The following is a 22,801-nucleotide window of genomic DNA, read 5'->3' as shown; positions in this document are numbered from 1 at the left end:
TAACTGAGACATTATATGCGGTTTGTGCGTGTGTGTATTTCATTATTATTATTATTATTATTTCAATACGCCCTGAAACTGACATTTATTCTTATCTAGCATATTTATGGTATCTTGTGTTTTCATGTTATATGTACAAAACAACTACGGACTGTTTACATGTGATAACGCCTTTTATATCATTGCTTTTTAATGTTTTATTTATTTTCCATGTATTATGTGTATAACATTCTGTAGTAAGGTATATATGCATTGTAAAGCATCTTTGAGCATACATAGTGTATGGAAAGGGTGCTATATAAATATGGTATTATTAATATTGATTAATTAAATTCAGGAGCTTTGAGAAAATTCAAAATTATCGAAGTTCTCCTTTGAACTTCAATACAAAAACTAATTGAACAGGCAGAAAAAGCATACCCAAAAATGGTTTACACTGCATTTATGTATGTGTGAACTAAAACAAGAGGCCCATGGGCCACATTGCTCACCTGAGTCACATTGCTCACCTGAGTCACATTGCTCACCTGAGTCACATTGGCTCATATTTAAAGATTTTCCCCACATACATGTATTTGTATGTAAAACTTTTATCCCAATTGTGGCCCCAACCTACCCCTTGGGCCATGATTTTCACAAACTTGAATCTGTACTATGTCAGAAAGCTTTCATGTAAAGGTAAACTTTTCTGGCCCAGTGGTTCTTGAGAAAAAGATTTTCACTACATAATTGTGTGTAAAATTTTGATCCCCTATTGTGGCCCCACCCTAACCCCCGGGGACCGTGATGTTAACAAACTTGAATCTGCACTATGTCAGGAAGCTTTTATGTAAACGTAACTTCTCTGGCCCTATGGTTCTTGAGAAGATTTTAAAAGATTTTCCATATATATTTTTGGAAATATAAACTTTTCTGGCTCAGTTGTTTTTAAGATTTTTAAATATTTCCCCTATATATTTGTATGTAAAACTTTGATCCCCTATAGTGGCCCCACCCTACCCCCAAGGGCCATGGCTTTAACAAACTTGAATCAGCATATCAGGAAGCTTTCATGTAAATTTGTACTTTCCTGGCCCAGTGGTTCTTGAGAAGATTTTTAAAGAAAACAATACGAGATTTTTAAAGATTTTCCCTATATATTTGCATGTAAATCTTTGATCCCCTATTGTGGCCCCATCCTTACCCCGGGGGCCATGGTTTTAATAAACTTGAATCTGCACTATGTCAGGAAGCTTTCATATGAATTTCAGCTCTTTTGGCCCAATTGTTCTTTAAATGACCCCACCCTATTTTTGCATTTTTGTGATTATCTCCCTTTTGAAGTGGGCATGGCCCTTCATTTGGACAAACTTGCATGAATCCCCATCACCCAAGGATGATTTGCACCAAGTTTGTTCTGGAGAAGATTTTTAAAATATTTCAGTATTTTTGCTTTTTCATTATTATCACCTGGGAGAAACGTGTTGCCTTTCATTTGAACAAACTTGAATTCCCTTGCCCCAAGGATGCTTTGTGCCAAGTTGGATTGAAATTGGCCCAGTGGTTCTGGAGAAGAAGTCGAAAATGTGAAAGTTTACAGACAGATGGACAACGGGTGATAAGAAAAGCTCAGGTGAGCTAAAAATCCAAGGGTCCACCAGAAAGCTTTATCAAATTGAAATTTAAAGAAAACAATACGAAATATTTTTCTTCACTGTGTAACATGAATCAGTAAATATATCGCATCACAATCAATGATGTCGCAGCAATGTAAGACAGAAAAACCTCACATGGTTGTCTCACATGGGTAACTGGTGATAATGTGAAAAAGCACAGTCTCTGTATATTCAACTTAACTCCTGTAAAATAGTAGCACCATGATTTCATAGCTTCACAATATTAACACTCTTTGTCTCACAATTTACTGTCTGTTTGTAGGGGGTGGTTGGTCAGTTTATCACACTTTAGTTGGTTGGAAAGAGTTTATCACACTTTAGTTGGTTGGAAAGAAATTCTAGGATCCTCCTCCATGAATCTTCCTGTGCATAGCTGTGGGCCTTTGTTTCTCCTCCCCACAGAAAATCTAAACCTGAAACAAGACATCACAAATAACACATCACTCACCTGAGTCACCTTGGCCTTGCAGTTGTTCATTTAAAAAAAAAATCTTTATTCCCATGAACTTTTTTTTACCCAAACCTAGCCCCAAAAGTCACAACATAACCGTGATATAAGATCAAATGATCAACAAACATGGTATGAAATGTAAGGTCTTGCCATAAGGAATCTGTATGCAAACATGAGATTTTTGTAAAACATATATGCCCCCCCCCCCCCCCACCATGGTGCAAAATTGAAAAGGGTTATACACATGCATGCATAATTTGATTGACAGTAGTATCACCAATTCGAAATATCGAGCAGACAATATCTTCCGATGTCAGGAGTGGATTGACCAAGTGACCTAAAAATCAATAGGGGTCATCTACTCCTTATGCTGTACCAGTGTACCAGGTTTGGTGTCAATCAAGCAAATAATTCTTAAAATATAGGAGACAATATATAAGGTATGTCCAGTTTAACCCTTGACCTTTGACCATGTGACCTCAAAATCAATAGGGGTCATCTTCTCCTGAAGATGTACCAGTGTACCAAATTTGATGAATGTCAAGCAAAGGGTTCTCAAGATATTGAGCAGACAGTATATTCCTATGTCCAGTTTGACCCTTGACCATTTGCCCTCAAAATCAATAGGGGTCATCTTCTCCTGAAGATGTACCAGTGTACCAACTTTGATGTCTGTCAAGCAAAGGGTTCTCTAGACATTAAGTGGTCAGTATATTCCTATGTCCAGTTTGACCAAGTACATGTACCTCAAAATCAATAGGGATCATCTACCCCTTGGAACATACCAATGTACCAAGTCTGATGTCTGTCAAGCATAGGGTTCTCAAGATATTGAGTGGACAATATATTACTATGTCCAGAGTAGATTGACCCTTGACTTTTGACCTGAAAAACAATAGGGGTCCTCTTCTACTCATAACCAACCCACATATGAAATATCATTACGATCAAGTGAATGGTTCTCAAGATATTGAGTGGACAACATGTGGTCTACCGACCAACAGGTGCCTAACAATATGCCCCTCTTCTTTGAAAGGGGGGGGGGGGAGCATAAATATAAAAGCTTGATGACGATAGGAGAAGTGGGCTGGTTTTAATCAGACTGAAGAGTGAAGACAGTAATACCCATATGCATATTACTCTCCGTCGTGCTTATGTAACTAAAATAGAAGCCACAATATTTACTTGAATATATATGATCAAATTCAACATAAAATGCTCAGGTGGGAATATGACCTCTGGGCCTCTAGGAGGAATACATTACCGCTACATTGCCAGAAATTACATTTTTCATCTCGATTTCAGATGTTGTACTTTATGCATGTACATGCATAAGGTATTGGCTAATGGTAGCAATAATGTATGCTATTTAGACATGGTAATAAAAAGCAGTACCTTAAATAGTTCAGGAGATAATGGCCATGTTAGAATTTCTTAAAAACAGGTCAAACTCCAAGGTTGTTACAAGGTGAAAACTTTGATACCAATTAAACAAAGGTTTTGTTACAAGAAATGCACATATGAAATATGAGAACCCTAGCTGTCTCAAACCATTCAAAACTTATGAGTAACATTATAGTTTCAGATCGACGCAGATAGACAAACAGGACAAAACCAGTAACCCCCACCCCCTAACTTTAGTACTGGAAGCATAAAAATTTTGAATCCACAGAACTTAGGAACATTTGCATTTCAATATGATTTAGTGTGGCTCTGCTACTCTTGAAAAGAATTTGAATTATATTAATTTTATGTTCCCATATAAAACTTCAATCTCCTTCTTGTGGCCCCACCCTACCCCAGTGGCCCTTGAATTGAACAAACTTGAATTTGCACAACCTGAATATATGACAAATCATGGCCCTGCTTTCTTGAGAAGATTTTTAAGGATCTTTCCCATTACATTCCTATGTTAAACTTTGATCCCCTATTGTGGCCCCACCCTACCTTCAGGGGTCATGATTTGCACAATTTTGAATCTGCACTACTTGGGGATGTTTGTATATTAATATAATTAATCATGGCCTTGTTGTTCCATCGTCGGATACCCATGGCTGATTTCGTCTTCTACTCATCAGTAGAAGACGAGATCAGCTGTGGATATCCGACAATGTTGTTCTTGAAAAGAAGATTTTTATAAAGATGTTTCCCTATATATTCCCATGTTAAACTTTGATTTTGTATTATTGCCCCACCCTACCCTAGGGATTACAATTCGAGTAAACTTGAATCTGCACTACCAGGGAATGTTTGCATATCAATACTACACTCAAGGGTCAAAAGTTTTTCCGCAAAATGAAACAAGAGTATAGCCAACGGTACATAATACGCCCGTTAAAAGCTAATATAGGGCGTTTTTCTTACACCATGAATTGTAGAACTTGGCTTCAAGTATTATCAGCAGGGTGTGACATACTTTCTTTGCATCATAAACACAAGACAAATCATGTACTCTCACTTGCAATGTAATATTTTCATTTGGCATAAGATGTATGTGTACCAAGTTTGATGGTCCTTGCCCCATTGAATCAGTCTGCATCCTGCTACTACGACCTTGACCTTTGAACTTAAGAAACAATAGACATCCTCCAGTCCACTTGGCATAAAGTGTATGTGTACAAAGTTTGATGGTCCTAGCCCCAACAGTTTGGTTGTATGCTGTCTACAAGGTTTTCCTACTAAGTGATACTGTGACCTTTGACTTTGAAAAATAATAGGCATTTTCTTCTCATCATGGTGATCAAATGTACCAAGTTTCAATATCCTGGAACTTACGGTTAGGTTTGTATCCTGCCTACAAGGTTTTCCAACTAAGTGATACTGCGACCTTAACCTTTGACCTATAACCTTGAAAAACAATAGGCATCTTTCTCTCATGGTGATTGAATGTACCAAGTTGCAATATCCTGGAGCTTATGGTTCAGTTTGTATCCTGCCTTCAAGGTTTTTCTAAGTAATACTATGACCTTGACCTTTGACTTCTGACCTTGAAAAACAATAGACTTCTTCCTATCATCATGGTGATTAAATGTACCAAGTTGCAATATTCTGGAGCTTATGGTTCGCTTTGTATCCTGCTTAGAAGATTTTCCTACTAAGTAATACAACAACCTTGACCTTTGACGTCTGACCTTGAAAAACAATAGGCATCTTTCTCTCATCATGGTGACTAAATACACCAAGTTGTAATATCCTGAAGCTTACGGTTCGGTTTGTATCCTGAACACATGGGTTTCCTACTAGGTTTTCCTACTTAGTGATACCTTTACCTTTGACCTTGAAAAACAATAGGCATCTTCCTCTCATCATGGTGATCAAATGTACCAAGTTGTAAAATCCTGGAGCTTACGGTTCGGTCTGTATCCTGCCCACAGATGGACGACGCCATACCATAATATGTCCCGTCTTTGACGGGCGTATAAAAATCCTTCAAAGCTCAGTGATGTTTTTAAAATGGTTATTCACTTCTTCATTGCATTTGAAGTGACCAGAAAACTTTAGAATTAAAACTATTAAATGACAAAAATCTGACATGTCAGAAAGGACCCCACAATGAATATTATGAACTACGTGTATCTCATCAGGTAGTTGAATCAGCATGGTTGGTACATCACACTCACCCTTAAGATATTACATGCCGTAAAATGTGCTGTCATCTGATTTAAATAATACAAAAAAAATCTAAGTCCCACCACTCTTTAATGATCGACAAAACCAATAAATCTGAAAACCGAAAGGGCCTAGTCTTCCTCTTTCTAATCCAAGAATTACCTTTCAATTCTATAAATCTTCTTTTAATTAGTAATTTCAATTTATTGCATGCCATAAAAAGTGCTTTTATCTTATAAATATCAAAATTGAAAAGGGTCTTCCTCTGCCTAATCCTAGCTGCAGTTCAGCAGCTCTCTGGGAAAATATTGGAACATGTGCATGGCTGAGGCCTAATATATCATTGTATTCCTCCACTGACATCTCAAAATTTCAATATCAAAAAATTTGTAACATATTTTCCCACTATACTTGTGTTAAAACATACCTTCAAATACTCATTAAAGCCCCATGCGACCAGAAAACTCATAGCTTCAAATGATTCCATTTGTTGATGTGGCAAATAGTCAGGTAGCTATAGTCGACGAATGTGACCTATGTATTCTTTACCTATGTATTCTCGTGACAGAACTTTATGTTGATTACCAATTCAAAATATCCATGTATAACTGAGATAGTGAGTAGAAACTATGAATTGTTTGAAAAAAGTCCAAGGGGCTCAACGCCATCAAAAATTATTCAACCAAATCCAAATGAAAAAGCTCAACCTGGATATTCTCATGGTGTATCTATATACCAAATTTCAGTTGAATATGTGCATTTGCAGCAGATATATATGGAATGATGGAAAGGTGGACAAAAAGGTAACACTAGATGTTCGAGCCATTTCATGGACAAGGCATAAAAAAAAAAATCACCAAATCTTTTATGGAAGGATTTTCTGCAGTGAGGTGAGTATGGAGGCTCCATGAGGTGACCAGCCTTAGGGTACTTTATCAACTGAAACCGATGTTTATGTTCCTCAGGCACCAGTTTCATAAAATGCTCACTAAAGGTGAAACTTAAACACCTATCATCTTCTCCCGCAATGAACAGCACATTTGCTTCACTCTCCCAAGCCTACAAAAATACATAGATCTTACGTGTATATTCAAGCACTTAAACTTTTACTGTTTTTTCATCATTAATTGCTGTAGGTAAATTCAATTATTTTCCAATAGCAATTTTTTAGATTTAATCTAGATATACTAAAAATGCAGTAAAGGGCGAGGTGTTCCGATTGGATATACAGGTGTCAGATTAGACAAGTTCAACTGTATTAACATATATACATTGTACCTACTCTTATGTAGTACTCATCAGTCGGCTCGTAGCATTCTGTCCAATGAATTCCCTCTGATGTCATCTTCATCTTATCTAACCTAAATCTGTCAAAAAAAACATATAAAACTGAAGAATCATATCAAATATACGTCTTCCCATATTGGTAATTTTTAACACTGACAATTAAAAGATAAATTTTATTTTTGAAAACACATTTTGTATATATACGAGGGTTGTCCAAAAATTCTGTGGACAAGCGGCGTTTCTCAATTATCTAACATCACTGAGAGATTAAACTTTTACATGAAGAGCAAACAGTTTTCAATAAAAGATGCAAAAAGTTTCAATATCAATTGACAAAGAATAGGAAAAATTCAGGGTTTTCATTATAGAGAAGCAGAGAGTGGTGCAGTACTAGTGCGAAAAATAGTGATTTAAAATAATTGAGATGAAATTACAATAGCTGCATGATAAAACATTATTCATTTTATTTCTGATAGTAGAGGAATTTTGTTTAGATCATTCATTTATATACCTGGAAAATTTTATCATTATGATGTAATATTTAAATGAATTATGATGTATCATGCGACAGTTAGGATGTGCAAGTATCCAGCAAAATGGCAACATCAGCGCCAAATGCTGCGCACCGAGCCGTCATAAAATTTTGCATGGAACTCCGCTCGACTCTAAGGGAGACTCACAAGAAGTTAAAACAGACAGAATCACACGGATGTTTCTCGTTCCCTGGCACAGATTATTTTCTGAGGGATATGAGGACAATACACCAGGAAAGAGAGACCGGTTGAAGAAAATAGACGAAAAACTGGTAAATTAAAACCACTGGATGACACTATTTGGGAAGATAAGACATCGGACCGCACGAAAGATTGAAGAAATTTAAGGAGTCAGCTAATCGTCTGTTCACCACATTCTATCAGATAATACAGAAATGCATAGGTATATGTGAACGTTGGGTACCTCAACTTTTAAAAAATGAAGAAAATCAAAGAAGGATTTTGTTCGAAATTTTTTTTTAAAATGCCTGAACACCACGAGAAAATTTGACATAGCAGGTTGCGTAGCCGAGCACAACTTCATTGCAAAATAATTAATTTTCTCAAAAAAGCTATGTAAAGTACAAAGTTGAAATTTTGGGTATTGGTCAACAATGGTATAATTGGTAATATATAGCAGTTTTTAATGAAATTAAATCCATACTTCAAAAGTTATAAGCCAAGTCCATGGAATTTTGGGACCCTCACATTATTGCCAATTCATAGACAAGTTCATTTGCAAGAAAATTGATGATCATAATATTTCATTTGATATCACTGTGAAAATGATTTTACAGAGACAATCTATATCTGTATCACGATTTTCCTGTATTTTTATGACTTCATTTAATTATCATAAATTACTATTGTGACATCATGGCTTTAATCAAGACATGTGCTAATTAACATTTTGTTGATATAACAATTAAGAAGACTGAGGAAGGTGGGAGAAAATATTTTAAAAGAAGAGCTTTATATAGCTGCATGTTTTTATAACTTGCCTAGATTTATTGTATGGTGTTAATTCTCGTTAAAACTGCCACCATTTGTAACACAGGCACTTGTTTCTGTAAATGACTTATGACCTCTGTATACTAATAACAACACAAGGTACCTAGCTTCAAATGACACAGAATGGCACCCCCTGAGAATGTCGGCCTTTTGAGCTTCCAGGGAATATGCTATGTAAAAGTATTTACTACCGTTGTATTGTACAATCATTCGACTTAAAAACCATGTATGACATGACTGCATTCGTTGCCTCTTATCGCCGAAAACTGCAACAAAAAATGGATTTTCCGTTTTATACCACGAAGTGCTATGTACTGATACCACACAGAATGAAAATTGTATATTCGTTGTGTTGAAAAATAAAGTCTCATTGTTTTATTATCACAATAAATTGATACGATGTTTATTACCAAAAAATCTTGAACATATTGCTTTGTTAACAAAATAAAAAAATTGAATTGAAGACGCTGTACGCTATTTTTAGTTATACTCAAAAAAACCAAAGCTGTTCGTACGTTTCAGGATTTTACATGTCATCAGAAGATAGAAGCTAAGACTTCCCGAGTGGAGATTTAAAAATATTTTCGTGTCGGAATCATGTCTGATGAAGATACTAATGAAATTATGACTTACTGTAAATACAACTTCGTTAACTATTAACTAGTATGAGAAATATTTCTGCCAATTGCATGTTTCATGCAGATCTATGGAAAGTCAGAGAAAATACAGATAAAAGATTATTTGGAAGTATGCAAAATAGAGCAAGGAAAGTTTTTTTTAGGATGTGTTATTGACTTTGTGGTATGTATTGATGTGGCAAGTACCTGTTGTTACATTTAAGTTTTATGAAACCCACCGTAAGTACCAAGAACGCTGCAGGCACATATCAATGTTTTTCGGAGGCGACTGGCCAACCGTTAACATTAACTGTTATTTTCATGCATGCAAATGAAGATATATTGCGAGAATGGCCCCTCCACTATTTTTGATAGTACTATGTAGTAGTGAATGAGAAGATATTAATGCATGTAAGCTTGAAAGTTATGAATTGAAGTCCTGGAGCAAAGAATGACCCCCCCCCCTCCCAGCCTGAGGGGAAAAAATTGAGACAGCAATGACGAACACTATATAACACCCCCCCCCCCCCACCCCCACACTAATTAAGGTTCTGAAGGTCTTTATCATGACTATCATATTTTTATCATTGTCTGTCAGGAAATTTAAACAAGCCATGTGCAACTTCCAACTTCTCCGGCGAACCCCCTCCCTCGCATCCCTAATATTACGGATCTGTGCCGATATGGAAAAATTCACAGGCATCTGAAGTATGGACACCCCCCCTTTTCTGATTTTTTGGGGCGGCGATTATTTCTCCGAAATGTGTGGATTCCCCGTCTATTCCATCCTAATTTTGATTTATGTAATCGTAAACATGCTTTTTTGTAAGCCTTAAATACCTTATACTGTTTATAATAAGTATATTCTATATATTATACCAGTCCAGTAGAAGGCCAATCTCTAAAGCTTAATTGTGAAAAGCGTGAAACAACTACATCAATCGAAATTGGGTTGAGAGAGACCAGGAATCCACACATTTTGGAGGAATTGTCACCGCAAAAATAATCAGAAGGGGGGGGGGATTATAGTTATCAGGTGTCTGTGGAAAAAAATATGGGGGGGATGGAGTCCCCTTTATTTTTTGTAGTATTTCCCCCCTAATGTTAGTAACTAAATTATATAAAATAAGATCAATTGTGGTTAATGGTCAACATTCAAATCATCCTTTTGCCTGTAATTTTTAATTCATCTCTGATGCTCTATCTTTCTATAAATAACTCTAAAGAATTCCAAACGTAATTTTAAAAGAGCGTGCTAGCCAGTCAAAATCGCCCACATATTCTGCGCGGTATCAGTACATAGCACTTCGTGGTATAAAACGGAAAATCCATTTTTTGTTGCAGTTTTCGGCGATAAGAGGCAACGAATGCAGTCATGTCATACATGGTTTTTAAGTCGAATGATTGTACAATACAACGGTAGTAAATACTTTTACATAGCATATTCCCTGGAAGCTCAAAAGGCCGACATTCTCAGGGGGTGCCATTCTGTGTCATTTGAAGCTAGGTACCTTGTGTTGTTATTAGTATACAGAGGTCATAAGTCATTTACAGAAACAAGTGCCTGTGATTGGGGGTGGGGATGTGATCCTTCAGTTCCTGGACTCAATTCATCGACTTCAAACAAAGCTAAGGTTTTCCCTCAAAATTCAAAGTGCTGTACAGAAATATCATCGTGTAAATTCACGAGAAACATCACTCACAAAATAAAATTACTCGCTTTTAATTTTATATTGCCAAATTACATGCAAAAACTGTTGATTAAAAGAGCTCTCACAAATTTATGTTCTCGTTAATTGACGTCCATGAGTGATTTCGTGATAATAATTAAGTACTCGCATAAAATAAGGAATCTACAGTACGTCAGTGCACTTCACACCACATGACATCACAATCAAAAAGTACATCACAATGCACACTAGGTCTTTTAGTAAATCAAGGGGAAAATGTCACAATATTTTGTCTTTATTTACCTGCATGGTTATGAAGTGATAAGCTGTATGCGTATAAAATTTCCTGTCAAATGATTATACATAATATCATCATATTTCTTTGGTGTTGTTTCTGTCTCAAATTCTCAATACATAACATGCACGAAGGTAATATTCATATCACATGAATGTCGCGACCTTGAAAACGCCCCTTATCTGCATGTATGGTGCATTTTACAATGGATTCATTTGCGTATTAAATAAGCTCGTCATAGGTAAAGAGTGAGAAAGTTGAAGGGCATCTGCTATATATCTATAGCAAAATCTATTCATTAACCCAAAGATCACTCTATTACACTTACCTGCACTATCATGCCTACTGCTGGCGTTTCATTGGAGATCTAAATTGACAACAGCTTCACAGATCGCATATCCAGACAGTGGACACCCTAATATGAACTTTTCTTTGAAAATGGATGTCAATTGACTATGCTAAATTGGCTTTATAAAGGAAGATTTATTATAGCTGAAAAAACGGTCCTGACAGAATTGGATTATAGTGAAAATGGCAATCAATAAATCTAGTACTTTGATTCCTATGTGTACCTGTATGTGCTTCAATGATTTGTTTGATTACTTACTCCGAGTTCATTATGTCTCCACCACTGTATTTAAGAGGAGCATTGTTTGATTACTTACTCCGAGTTCATTTTGTCTACACCACTGTATTTAAGAGGAGCATTGTTTGATTACTTACTCCGAGTTCATTATGTCTCCACCACTGTATTTAAGAGGAGCATTGTTTGATTACTTACTCCGAGTTCATTATGTCTCCACCACTGTATTTAAGAGGAGCATTGTTTGATTACTTACTCCGAGTTCATTATGTCCCCACCACTGTATTTAAGATGAGCATTGTTTGATTACTTACTCCGAGTTCATTATGTCTCCACCACTGTATTTAAGAGGAGCATCAGAGTAAAAAGGTACTCCATTCACCAGGACCGCAGCTCTGACCTTCAAATGAAAAGTGTCTGTTAACCCAACACTAACGTGCTGTAAATTGGACAACTCATGAACTGACCTTCAAAACAATGTGTGTGTTAACCCAACACTGACTGAAGGATGACAAATTGGACAAATGACCTTCAAATTGTGTCTGATAACCCAATGCTGACTACGACAGCAAATTGGATAATTAACATGTAATCTTGACACAAACTTAAAATATTTGACCTTGAAGTTTCAGTTCAGCACATAAGGTCTCCAGGTCACACAATGGTGATGCACTCCTTTCCTTCCTCTGTGACCCAGTTTGATCCTCATTACTGACAGTTAAGTTTTATGTGACAGAGTATGGTGGTCGTCCACTCTGACAAGTTTTTTCCCCCAGGAACTTTGATTTCCTCACACATCAATGGCCCCCTCATGCCAGCTTTTTGAAGCTTCTGTGACTTATCACAGTAAAACTTATTATTTAAGCCAAATGAATATTTATTCATTAAGTCTATCAACTTACCTACTTCATGATTATAAGGTTGAATTTGTGGACAGAAAAAAGGACAGGCCAAAAACAGCATGTCCTCAAGACTTTTTAAAAAATTTATATTGGGGCTTCATAAGAATGTTTCTGCACATAAACAACTTGGAACTAGATCTGTCCTAACAGGAATAGCCCCGCCCCTAATTGTGGGGCTTATCCCCGCCCCTAATTGTGGGACTTATCTCAGCAAACTGGGATGGATGGTCAGACAGATATGGTAATTCCTATTTATGTACACACGTCCCCCAAATTTTGTTTGCAGAGAGTATGACAAAAAATGGAATCACATTCACAGCACTATGATGTGAAAGTTTGATTTTCAAAATGCATGTTATTTCCCCATGAAAACTTCACTTACCTGTGGCACTCGTCTACACAGTTCCAATGCGTACATTCCACTTTTGGACGAGACTATCATACATATCCCATCATTCTTTATGTGTGGTAGTCCAGCAAACCATTTAGTGCTCTCCTAGAAAACAGTTAGCTGTACATACAGGTGTCATGCCCGGGCTCTCAAAGTTTTGATTATACAAATGAAGGCCTAATAAAATATTGTCTTCCTGTAAACAAACTGTTAAATAATTGTTTGTTTATAGGAAGACACTTATTCTCATAATTGAAGAAAATGCATCATGCACGTATGGTGCATATCATATAATTTTTCTGAATGATGACAAGATTTACTTGTTTGAAGTATTGTGTGAAAAGGATCGATGTAAAACAATCACGGAAGAATTCAACTTTGAAAAATTCCCAATATCCAAAAATGTCAATTATTTTAGGATAGCTTTTAAAATTGAGTGAAAACTACTGAGAACGTAATTTCTATAACCAACTTGTACCCTGATGACAAAATAAAATATGCAAAAATGTACCCAGTAATAATAATTCGAAAATGTAAATACACAACCACCAGTGCATTTTGAGTATAATATGTCACGTGGTGACTTTGACATTGCTTAAATGACCTTGTCTTGGATCAGTGCACACGTGTACAGTCATTTGTGACCTTTGTGTTAATCATATTTGTCTAGAGCTGCCACAGAGCTATGGTCTGAGATTTCATAGTGACCTTGAGTTAGGACATCTTCATGTCACAAGTAACATTATTCGTCACCTTTCATTATTATTATGCATAAGGATATTTGACTTCTAGTTGTAACAGGAAGGGAGAGAATGCAAAGAACTAGACCTAGATATGAACCCAGGCCCCCTGAGTCTCTAGTCAGGTGCTCTACCAACTGAGCTATCTAGCCACTGACGATCAATTTTGATTGCTACATTCCTCCCTCCTTAAATGTCTTTACATCTTGAAGACCTTTATTCCCTGGCAGACATTTTCACCTGTCAGTTCCAGGGGCTGGTCTACAGCACCAAATTTAACAGGAAGGGAGAAAATGTGACGGACCAGACCGGGATTCAAACCTGGGTCCCCTGAGACTTTACATGTCATCAGGTGCTCTACCAACTGAGCGATCCTACCACTATTGATCAAACCCATCTAACCACCACATTCCTCCATCCTTAAGTATCTTCATGCACACCTTGAATACATCAACCCAGGTCTATATTCAGTCCTGATAGGCATTTCACATGTAAACTCCAGGGGTTGGTCTGTGGCACCAAATATAACCAGAAGAAAATACAATGAAGTAGACCTGGATTAGAACCTGGGCCCCCTTAATCGCTAGTCAGGTGCTCTACCAACTAATTTATCTGGCCACTATCTAGCCTCCTTAGAAGGGGACATGACTCAACATTTGAACAAACCTGAATCCTTCAAATCTCTTTACCCAAGGATGACTTGTGGCAATGAAATAGGGTTTGTGGATCTGAAGAAATTCAAAATTTGAAAGTATGCAGGAACAATGATGACAGACAACTTTTGATCAAAAAAGCTTACTTAAGCCTTCGGCTCATATGAGCTACAATAAGAAAAAAATCTTCCCCAACCACACAGTTAACTCTGATACAGTTCTAATGATTGCTTACAATGAAATAATCCAGTGGAATTTCAGTGAAAGAATCGGGTAAATCTTCATATGCAAAAAAAGGCAGAGCTAACACAGAGAACCCTCTGGATGCCAACAATGCTGCTCGATGATCGAATAGTCCCCCTCCACTCCCAAACATGTCAACCACTCCAGGAAATGGCCCAGCTCCTGAAATAGAAAGCACATACCACTAAAGTATTTAACTAGTGCAAAACTCCTTACATGAAAATTTAAATTTTAAACGTCAATTGGATATATCTCAGAGCAATATCTGAAATCATTAAATGGAAAGTAAAGTCAGGAGCTCCACTTTCTATGTCTATAGGTCAGGTCAAGGTCATAGTATGAGTAGGTCACATTCCAATACATTGTACTCTGCCGAAGAAATGTGTGATCAATAGAAACTAAGCTATGTGCAAATTTCACAAAACTCCATTTGAAACATCCTAGGTCAAAGGTCAAGATTATAAGGACAGAGCACATTCAGTAGTTCTCAAAGAGATTCATTGTTGGAAAACCACTGTTGGTTTCGACAACATTCCACTTACTATCACTCTTGGACAGACTCATAGAGAAAATGTAACAGATGATTAATAAGTATAATGGATTATTTGATTAATGCAATTCTTCAATGAGATTGGAACCAATTAGAATTTGTGATGTGTATACGATTGCTGCTTCTCAGCATAAATGAATTTAACATGGACAACTTTACAGTGAGCAGAGTCTGCTATTTTTTTTTTCTTTTATAAAATGTCAATGGCGTGTAAGAACCTGTTTATAAACAACTCTTTCTAATTTCTTTTCAAACAACTCTTTCTAATTTCTTTTCAAACAATTCTTTCTAATTTCTTTTCAAAGTGTATATGGCAAACCAATAAATATCATTTTGAAAATATTGAAGACTTCCAAATTTCTTAACAGACTATATGATTGATTTTTAATCAACAAATTTGATAAATTAATTACAGTTTCTTTACAAAATTTCCTGTGGCTGATGAGTAGAAAGACAAAATCAAATGGTCCAGGAGCTTTTGACAATGAACAAGATCTATCTGCATGTACATGAAGTTTAATATACATAAAAGGTGAAGATAACAAACAGTGATCAACCTCATAAGTCCTATATGTAATACAAAATAGAGAGTTGGGCAAACACAGACCCCTGGATATACCAGAGGTGGAATCTGGTGCCTATAGGAGGAGTAAGCACCCCTGTTGACCGGTCACACCCGCCGTGGGCCTTATATCTTGATCGGGTAAACAGAGTTACCTGTAGTCAAAATCAGAGTGCCAAGAACTGCCTAACAATCGGTATGAAACACGTCAGACAGCATTTGACCCAATGATAAGTTGTATTGACAAACTAGATCGTTATAACGACCATAGAATTTGTGAAATGCTGACTTTAAACGAGACTGTTGAAACTCCTGCACCATCAACTTGTTTGTCAGTAGCCTACCTCAATTTAAAAACTGACAATACGCAGAACAAGTTATTGTGTATCGAATCAGTTGAGAGATATAAACACCATAGGCAGTTGATAATGGAATGTTGCTACAAAAATATGGGAAGTTGACAATGGAGAAGCTGAAATCATCCCATTTGTCATAAAGTTGAGTTGTTAGTTTGCCATTACTATCTATTTTCAATAAAATATCTAAGAAGAAAGCAGAAGTGGATGACTCTGTGGTGTCTTTTATTTCGAGTTAACAGGGATATATCGAATCAACATATGAATGAAAATTATTAATTGTTAATAGATAATACATAATCAATATATCTAATAGTCGAATTGAAGGCCACACATGTATAGGTCAACTTGTGCTACAGAGGCTAAACTAAATGTAAAATGTCATGGGTTGAGTTAAATTCAGTACACCCTTAAAATAATCCAATCTAAGTCTAAGTTTGGAAAATGTTGGGCAAATATACTTTCAGAACAAGAGGCCCATGGGTCACACTGATCAACTGAGTCGTTTAAACATTAAGAAGATATACTACGTACATCATCATAATGGCTGACTTCTTTTTAAAACATGAATAATAATAAACAAAAGGTCAGGTCAGCTTAAAACACAGACTCAGAATGATGGTAAAATTCTTTACAGATATAAATGATTTAATTTTATTTGTAACAGACAATATGATTGACTTTGCAACATTTCAGTAGCATAACTTTCTAAATGATGTATTAATTGTGATGTCATTAACACTTGTTGACCTTTTTGTTTACAGTTCATCCTAGGCCATCATTAAAAATATTATTGTTAGATGTTCTCCGACCCACATTTTTCAAGGTGGGTTGGTAGGTAGGTGTTTTTGTTTGTTTGTTTTTTAATGTCATGAAATTTTTTAATATTTAGTTTTAAAGTAAGGAGAATTTTCTATTTTTCAAGGGAACCAAAAAAAAAAAAATTAAATTTAAAATTCCTGAAAAAAAAATATGATCGGGTAGGAGCAAATTTGATGGGTCGGTCGGAGTACATCAAAGAAATCAATTTTTATTTTTGGCCCTACAAACATTTATGAAGTCATCAAATTCTATGAATGAATTTAAAAGCAAAGAATGTTATATAAGTTATCTAGGTCAAATCAGGGTAGTATTGGAATTGAACACAGTTTTTTACACTGCCAAATATCTCATACTATTATAGTATTCCCATTGCCTGTGTATGCAGAGGATATGGACTGGATCTAAGAAGTCTGATTTGAATTAGATTGCAATATAACCTGCATGTAGATAATCAATTTATTTCCAATGTAACCTAAGTAACCAATTTTCTATATTTAACAGATGTAACATACAGCATACATGAAAATAAATGGGCTTTATCTGCATGGTGTCAAAACATTATCATGTGCATATGGAAAACAAGAGCTCTGCAAAGCAAAGTATACCCCCTCGCACTGAGTGTCTACAAGCTTTTCTATGAAGTCCTGTGGTGACTTTTAACCTTTTGATTACAAAATAAATAGTCTCTTCTTGATAACAAAGCTACATGTGAAGTATCAAATCAATAGAGTGTCTACAAGCTCAGCATTACACACACTCTCACATACTCACCCACACATGAATGGTCCTGTTACTATATATTCCCTCTCACAATAAATTGCATGGGGACAATGACCATTCCTATGTCACTTAAGTATAATCAGCTTTTTAGTCATTAAGATAATGTATGTCATTCTTGTTACAGAGGAAATATTGAGTTATATGATAACTTGATGCAGACTTTACTTATAAACTACATGTACAGGTACGTAGATTCCTTACACGAGCTGTGAAACTCACCTGGAGGAGTGAACAGTATACCCCTAACATTCCCATGCCTCACTCTCTCTCGTCGGACATTTTTATGTTTGTACCATCTGTACAAATTTAATGTAGTCAGAGGTTCTGGGGGTGGATCAAACAAACTTCCCCAGGAGTGGTGGCCTTCCAACACTGACAGTGTCACAACCATTGGTGTGGTCACATCTCTTTTTTGCAGTCTCACATTCTCTCTCTCAGAAGGTTCAGGCTTCATGCTCCAAAATAAGCCCATCGGTTCCACTCCTAAAGTGTTAATATGTAGAATCAATGTAGATAATGTCATACAAATCCAGCATTTTGAACTATTTTTCACTTTGTACATTAACACAATACCAGTACCCAGTTTGATATTATTTTAACGCCTGTAAATTACTGTGTTTATTACACCCACCTGTATATGTTCCTTGTACAGAAGACTGGTTCTCCACAATCACATGACCTTGATCTGTAGCAGTATAACATCCAAAGGATGAAAACCTTAGCTTCCCTTCTTGTAGAGAGGATTTAATTGTAACAGGGCCATTCTTGGGCAGACCATCCACTTTGATGTGGATTTTCTCATCCACCAATGCTTCTTGTGGAGTGGCTGATATTCTGACTTCAGACATACGGAGAGCTGATGTGGAAAAGCAGCTGACCCTCTGAACTGCTACCACATTTGATAGTAATCCTGAAAATATCAAAACAATTGGGGATAATCCTTATAAGGCATCTTTGTTTTATGTCCCAGTTCTTTTGAATATGGTATCACCCAGCCATGGCAAATAAAAATATGTAACAACAGCCAATACAGGTTACAAATAAGAGAATAACTTTAAAGTTTTTATTATATGTGGGGGAAAAAAGCCAATTGATAATCTGCAATTTGATCGAATGCATGCAAATAAAAAAAATCAATGCATGCTAATGTATTACTGATTATGAATAAATCATACTAGACTTGAGTATTCATGAGGAAAATGGCAAGAAATAAGGGAAGTGTGTTTGTTTTGTTTTTTTCACTGGAAATTTTGTGAAAATGCACCCACCTGCAGCTGACTGTGAAACAGAGATCTAACATACTATGACCTAACAGTGAAAATGTTCAATTTAAATATAATTCTGGCCATGGAGAAAATATTTTTGTGACCTATGGCATGTTACTAATGATAAGAATATCACTAACCAATAACACATTCTTTAACAAGTTTTTTTTTTCTTTTGGTGATATTCAATCATATGTTGAATTCAAAACAGACAGAAGCATATTATACAATTCAGAAAAACTGAGACAGGGAACTATAGTATGGGATTCAGAAAAACTGAGACAGGGAACTATAGTATGGGATTCAGAAAACCTGAGACAGGGAACTAATAAAGTATGGGATTTAGAAAAACTGAGACAGGGAACTATAGTATGGGATTTACAAAAAACTGAGACAAGGAACTATAGAATGGGATTTAGAAAAACTGAAACAGGGAACTAATAAAGTATGGGATTTTAAAGACTGAAACAAGGAATTATAGTATGGGATTCAGAAAAACTGAGACAAGGAACTATAGTATGGGATTCAGAAAACCTGAGACAGGGAACAATAGTATGGGATTCAGAAACAATAGTATGGGATTCAGAAAAACTGAGACTGGGAACTATAGCATGGGATTTAGAAAAACTGAAAGAGGGAACTAATATAGTATGGGATTAAAAAAACTGAGACAGGGAACTATAGTATGGGATTCAGAAAACCTGAGACAGGGAACTAATAAAGTATGGGATTTAGAAAAACTGAGACAGGGAACTATAGTATGGGATTTACAAAAAACTGAGACAAGGAACTATAGAATGGGATTTAGAAAAACTGAAACAGGGAACTAATAAAGTATGGGATTTTAAAGACTGAAACAAGGAATTATAGTATGGGATTCAGAAAAACTGAGACAAGGAACTATAGTATGGGATTCAGAAAACCTGAGACAGGGAACAATAGTATGGGATTCAGAAAAACTGAGACTGGGAACTATAGCATGGGATTTAGAAAAACTGAAAGAGGGAACTAATATAGTATGGGATTCAAAAAACTGAAACAGGGAACTATAGTATGGGATTCAGAAAAACTGAAACAGGGAACTATAGTATGGGATTCAGAAAAACTGAAACAGGGAAATATAGTATGGGATTCAGAAAAACTGAGACTGTGAACTATAGTATGAGATTAGAAAAACTGAGACTGTGAACTATAGCATGGGATTCAGTAAAACTGAGGACTGTGAACTATAGTATGGGATTAAAAAAAACTGAGACTGTGAACTATAGTATGGGATTCAGAAAAACTGAAACAGGGAACTATAGTATGGGATTCAGAAAAACTGAGACTGTGAACTATAGTATGGGATTCAGAAAAACTGAGACTGTGAACTATAGTATGGGATTCAGAAAAACTGAAACAGGGAACTATAGTATGGGATTCAGAAAAACTGATGAAAGACAGAGGGAGAATCACATGTAAAGGCATGTGATATATAGAACAGTTAGTTCTATATCATAAAAGCCTCACCAATATACACATGTGCACCATTTTTATTACTCTTTATAAAATCACACTTTAAAATACAGAAAAACTTGCTTATTATGTGAAGTGCTGGAGTCGAACAATTTTGTGTTTCGTTATAAACACAATTCGTTTCTCTGTATCCAATAAGTTCATAAAATGTTTTAAAACCACAGGGAATCAAAATCACTTCACTGTAAGCATAAATTCAATATAAGCGTGCTTGATGTAACAGAGTTCTAGTGTATCCTTTTTATATTAATAATTAACTAGTTTTATGAACATGTAACTATAACATAATAGGATTATAGGCAGCAGGCAGAACCTATAATATATAAGACTTCTCCTAATAATAAACTAGTTGCAACCAGCAAATTTGGGGAAGTTGAAAACATTATGAATGGGAAAGTTGAAATACATGTATTTGAAAACATTCTATAAATGGAAAACTTGAAATAACAGAAAAGACAGCATAACATGAAATCTTTATGTCTGGTTTATACACATATATAAATACAATAGTAGATATTCTTCATTTGGTCACTTAAAGAAGGTTATGAATATTTTCATATTCATAACTTTCTTTAAGGACCAAATAAAGAATATCTACTATTGTACATGTATATGTATAAAGTATAGTATTATGGCAGAATATTGTAACGTGTAGCAGTCACCCAGCCAAGTGTTGATCACGCTCACCATTGCTTAACTTGCATGATCAAGAGAGAGACTCTACCACATCACTAGAAAAACTAGTTAACTAGTGAGGCAGAATAAGTTCGAATACTGACTGCTACATTTCATCCCCCCCCCCCCCCCCCCTCAGGGAAGCTTTGTCCAGAGGCTTAGCACGAGCTTTCTCCAAATGTTTGGCACCTCTTTAGCAATGGCATCCGCTGTTCCCGATGACAACCACCTTTGTTCCTGGATGAAACTACGTCCGTACTCTACCTGAAGCAGGCCTAGAAATACCAGAGTCACTATATATTGTTGTTGTTGGTTCCTTTTTATTTCCGTGCAGAATTACAGGTATTGTCCACACTAGTGGGTCCCCTTCCAGGTATCTGGCTAGCTGCATGCATGGTAGATCTCCATTTTACCTGTCATGAGGGTCGGCAGTAGAGAGCTTCCATTCTCTTCAATCTTTCTCCGTCAGCTCTCTCCATGATGGCATATTGGCTGACCAACTCTATGCCTACCAGGAACTTGTATGTTTTGAGCGCACTTGACTGCACTGCTGGATCTGGCAACATGGCCATACCAGCGGAGTCTCCTTTCCTTTGAGATGAGGTCGAGGTCATTGATGCCAAGCCACCCCAGCAATTCAGTTGAACCTACAGTGGCCATATCTTCTGGCTTGATGTTGCAGATCGATCTGTCTTATCATGGTCAGTGCCCAGGTGTCACTGGCATGGAGCATAGCGTTCCGTACACAAGTGTTATACACTCGACCACGGGTCTTGTACGACAGGTGGCGTAATGTCCTCAGGACCGGTAGCAGCTCCTTGAACTTCTTCCATTAGGTCTTCACACGCGTAGTGGTTGCACGGTCACAGCCACCAGCTGTGGAAAGCATGTCTCCGAGGTAGCAGAAACTATGTTGCCACCATTTTGTAACATGTAGTGATCACCCATCCAAGGGCTGATCAAGAGAGAGATTCTAGTACCACATCACTAGAAAAGTTAAGCTAACTAGTGAGGGAACCTCTATATATACTGATTACTACAGTAGTTTGTGAAGGTGTAAAAGTTATTTACACACAAACCCAGCTTCTTTTAAGATAGCTCGATCACTACACTAAAGCTTAATACTCTGTATGACACCACGTCACGATGGCGATTTAAATGTTTTGTGAAATTATTTGTATCGATCGATAGAGTTATTTGTCTATCATCGTATCTCAGTGGTTAAAGCATTGGGATGGTGAACCGCATGCCAGATCTTGAGTTCAAATCCCCCAGAGTCTTTTGTTCATATGTGTTGAAATATTTTTTTTGAAAATCATGTTTTTATCCAAATTTGTATTTTTGTTGTTGCCTTTTTGGCATGTATACTGAAAGAGGGGAAACAAAATTCTATAGCAAAGAATACTTCCTCCGGCCCCCAACACATGAAATAAAAATAAAACAACTAAACACAAACAAAAATACACACAAACACAAATCGACTGAGAAACGTAGTTTTTAGTGTTAATACACATACTTCGTATAACGCTGTTTACAGCCATTCCTATTCGAATCGGGGTTATACGAGGTATTTTACCTCTCAATATTTTCGACGTCTACTTTCCATTTTTTTTTTTTTTTTCTATCTTAAATTTGA

The 22,801-nt window shown here is 36.3% G+C and overlaps 1 protein-coding gene across 1 annotated transcript; it reads right to left on the bottom strand.

The window, feature by feature from the left end:
- Nucleotides 1-1,683: 1,683 nt before the first annotated feature.
- Nucleotides 1,684-22,800, bottom strand: LOC125652747 (acyl-coenzyme A amino acid N-acyltransferase 2-like). Its single transcript, XM_048882133.2, has 9 exons — nt 22,682-22,800; nt 18,342-18,620; nt 17,930-18,193; nt 14,633-14,802; nt 12,996-13,109; nt 12,026-12,111; nt 6,998-7,082; nt 6,573-6,774; nt 1,684-2,068 (listed from the first exon to the last, which is right to left on the bottom strand). Exons 1-9 carry the CDS (start codon nt 22,704-22,706, stop codon nt 1,944-1,946), a joined length of 1,350 nt encoding a protein of 449 aa, XP_048738090.2. The 5' UTR covers nt 22,707-22,800; the 3' UTR covers nt 1,684-1,943.
- Between the last annotated feature and the right edge of the window lies 1 nt (nt 22,801).

The sequence above is a fragment of the Ostrea edulis genome, chromosome 5 (assembly GCF_947568905.1).
Source record: "Ostrea edulis chromosome 5, xbOstEdul1.1, whole genome shotgun sequence".
NCBI lineage: Eukaryota > Metazoa > Mollusca > Bivalvia > Ostreida > Ostreidae > Ostrea > Ostrea edulis.
Note: the sequence above shows the minus strand (reverse complement) of the source record. Positions and strands in the feature narration are given on the sequence as shown.

Coding starts and splice junctions, on each gene's coding strand:
- LOC125652747 (XM_048882133.2), bottom strand. CDS start 22,706: ATGGCTGTAAACAGCGTTATACGAA. Junction 13,110..14,632: donor TTCCACTGGATTATTTCATT/GTAAGCAATCAT, acceptor ACTGTTTTCTAG/GAGAGCACTAAATGGTTTGC. Junction 12,112..12,995: donor TGTGTAGACGAGTGCCACAG/GTAAGTGAAGTT, acceptor TTTCATTTGAAG/GTCAGAGCTGCGGTCCTGGT.